This window comes from Octopus bimaculoides, chromosome 1 (genome assembly GCF_001194135.2).
Source record: "Octopus bimaculoides isolate UCB-OBI-ISO-001 chromosome 1, ASM119413v2, whole genome shotgun sequence".
Taxonomy (NCBI): Eukaryota; Metazoa; Mollusca; class Cephalopoda; order Octopoda; family Octopodidae; genus Octopus; species Octopus bimaculoides.
The window spans coordinates 125085161-125088675 of NC_068981.1; the positions used below are offsets into that span (position 1 = coordinate 125085161).

Here is a 3515-nt window from a genome sequence, read left to right on the forward strand (position 1 = left end):
ATAAACCTTTCTCTCTATGTATGTATGTATGTATTTGTCTATATATATATATTTTGTTGAAATCTACTTTTTCTTTATTTATTGTAGCATCATCTTGTAAGAACACTTACCTTGATGCAAAATGTGACACATGGAGTGCGAATGGAGACTGTTTAACGAATCCTAAGTGGATGAACGAAAATTGCGCAAAGAGTTGCAGTTCGTGTCCTTCTGATACGCAACCATGTAAGTAACGAATTTTTATTTCCACTTTCTAGAAATTAGCCAATTGCATAGTATTAAGAGACGTTGCTGTTTAATCTCCATGTCTGCCTTGATTAATTGATTAAGGCAGACATTTATCAAGAGCATTTGAGCCGTCACCATCTCATATTTTTATACATCTTGGACAACAATAGCCAAAGTGTCAACCTCTTTTTAAAACGACAGAGATTATTCAAGAGAATGCGGTTGATATTTCTAACAGTTTGAGGGAATGCATTGAAGCTCTCTCTTTCGTTGCTTCATACTAAGAATTATAAAATTTTAAGTAGAATTGAAAAGTGCTAATTTCCCGAATTAAAGGGTTGTACATTTAGAAAATGTTGATAGCGATAATTCTTTGTCTTTGCTGCTATTTAATTTATTAACCATGGCGTAGTCTTTATTGAAAGTCAACCTTTCGAACTTAGAAATATAGTTCACTGATCTTTAACCTCTTCTTAGATACAGAGGATCAGAGAAGGATTTGAATTCAGAACATTCAAATTCAAGAACTTTTGGAAAATAAGCATTTGAAATATTCGTGCCTTTCTTAGACATTTTCAAACGATTCGTCCGTTACTAGGCAGTCGAGTATATTACTTGATCGTTTATTACAAGCAGTAATCACCAGTTTGTGTCAGCAGTATTAACCTGTGAGACGTAGTAACGGTTCTGGTCATACTTGTAGTGGTGAGATTGCAAGAAAATATTGCAAGTTAATAAGTCATTCAGTAATTGTAGAGTTGACCCGCTTCTTACAGTATTGAACTATACCACTGTTTGATACCTTCTTACAGCTGGATGTACTTAGACACTGAGAGTTCAGTGTCTTAGTGAGAAACACAGCCTTATTAAGCTCACAAGTTTCAAACTATCGGCACGTCGACTGGTCGATAACAGAAAGATAAAAGCAGAGAGGGGAAGGAAAATATTTAAATATAAAATTCTAGAAACAGAAATACCAGGAATATGGTAGTCAAAAAGAGTAACAACCCTTACAATAATTATTTCTAACAATGCTCACTTACTTAAAATGAAGGATAAATTGTTATAGTTATGAGATAATAGATATTTGGTTTAATCGATCTGGAGTTGTCTCCGGTGTTTAAAGAGGAATGATAAGGTTGTTTAAAACATGATCTGGGATCAGAATTATAAAAAAAATGAAGGTAGATATACTGTTGTTGATGATGATATTGTTTATCCATATGTGAGTTGTAACTTAAAAATATCTATCTTCAAAAAGTGTAGTATGTATCGATATGTCTTATAAAATTAAGACTACGTAGTCCAATGTTTCATGCTTTTTGAAGATGGTGGTATATGATTTGAGGAATATTTGGCAGTTATTTCTTAAAGCTCGAGCAAACCGTATACTGTTATAGATATCTCCACAAATCTAATAATACCTCACAGAATGGTAATAAATATTTATGTAACTGCTTTATGTACAGAGATGCAGGAATTGCGATATTTACACCCCCTCTCTCTCTCTCATATATCTTATCTATATATAAAATAGAGATTCTGTCCGTTTTTGTGTTTGTTCTTTTGTTCGTCTACCAAAATGAAAGTAAATGGTTCAAGAGAAGTTATGTTTTTTCTATATCTCTTACTGTGCTATTGCCCAATTTGTCTCAACAAAACTTATACAATGGTACAACACTAATTATGCCCAAACCTATGAGGAACTGCATTCAAGAAAATATTCTCACTGGTTGTGGTAAAGATGAACCTTCTTCGTTCCTCGCATACCAGTTATGCCAGTTTCTGGAGAGATTACATCTTTTCTTTGGTGGCATATTTTTTCAATATTATAAATCCAAAATTATGAACATAGAAGAAATTATACAGTAATCTCCATTAATGTAAGCAATTGTATGTATGTAGTATATCTTTATTTTTCTATGCAGTATAAATTAACCAAATATAAGCAAATTAACCAAATAGAAGCCCATGTATGAACTGCTAATTTAATGGTAAATTTGCAACTGCTCGGATAATTATTAACTGGTAATTGAACAGTAAATGTGTATTTTTACATACCTTGGACCTGCCACCTCATTGTTTTTTGTCAAGTGTTTCACCTCCAGGTGTTCGTTATGTCAGTTAACACACGTACACTGACATACCATTCCGCCGTCCCTCTCAAACTCAGCTTCGCCATGACAATTAACAAAGCACAAGGTCAATCGCTGAAAGTTGTCGGATTGGACCTTCGAACATCGTGCTTTTCACATGGACAGTTCTATGTCGGTTGTTCTAGAGTTGGTCATCCAAACAACTTATTCATCTACGCCCCTGAAAGAAAAACCAGAAATGTCTTCTACAAAGCAACCCTACAGTAGTTACTCCTCTACTGTAATCTTCACATTTACGCCAAATTGTAGCCGTTAGCAATCAGACTTCCTACAATCATTTCATTTGATATTTGCTTCATTTCCATGATTGCTGTTAACAATACATTACCTTCAATGACCCTTCTTACTTCACGCACGTTGTTCGTTCATAAGCATGCTCTGACATTCATTTTTGTACACGCCATTATTCTATTTGTGTGTTTGCTGTAAATGTTTGCTTTTGTCTATCATACATAACTTGCATTGAAAAAAGCGTCAATGCGGTAGTGTCAACATTAAGAGTAAACTTTGAAATTTTTGCTTCATAGCTACCTGTAAAAATTCGTACCTAAATGACGAAAAATGTGACCAGTGGGCCTTAGAAGGTGAATGCCAGTTAAACGCTGTATGGATGGAGCAATATTGTGCTAAATCTTGTAGAACATGTGACAAAGTTACCGGTGGCGGCGGTACAGATGAGGAATATGGTAAGTTATCATGATTTATTCTTTGTTTTAGCTATTCGGCAACTATGATATATTATGCAATTCTAGTACTGGGGTCGACGTAATCGATTAAACCTATTACTTCAAAATCCCTGGTCTGTACAAAAATTATAAAGAATGATTATTATTATTATTATTATTATTATTATTATTATTATTATTATTATTTTTATTATTATTATCATTATTATTATTATTATTATTGAGTGAAAGAGCAGTTCATGCCATCACTGAGGTAAAATATACGAAGCCCAATATACCCATCATGACTGCCCGTCTGATAAGGGTACATCAGGCACATGCATCACAACCATGTGTGCGCGACGTGTTTATCTCATCTATCAAGATAAACAGCGCATCACCTCGCAGGTGGGGCCCAGTTAGAATTTTCTTCAGGTCGGGTAGTCCATCCCGCTCAAAAGGACCC

General features: G+C 34.4%; 1 protein-coding gene across 1 annotated transcript in view; it reads left to right on the top strand.

Annotated features, from left to right (window-relative positions):
- LOC106873821 (zinc metalloproteinase nas-14) overlaps nucleotides 1-3515 on the top strand; it is a 51910-nt gene that overhangs the window by 37934 nt on the left and 10461 nt on the right. Inside the window, exons 11-12 of the mRNA XM_014921333.2 lie at nucleotides 88-225; nucleotides 2912-3070. Of these exons, the coding sequence (XP_014776819.1) occupies nucleotides 88-225; nucleotides 2912-3070 (297 nt within the window). The remainder of the gene's footprint in view (nucleotides 1-87; nucleotides 226-2911; nucleotides 3071-3515) is intronic.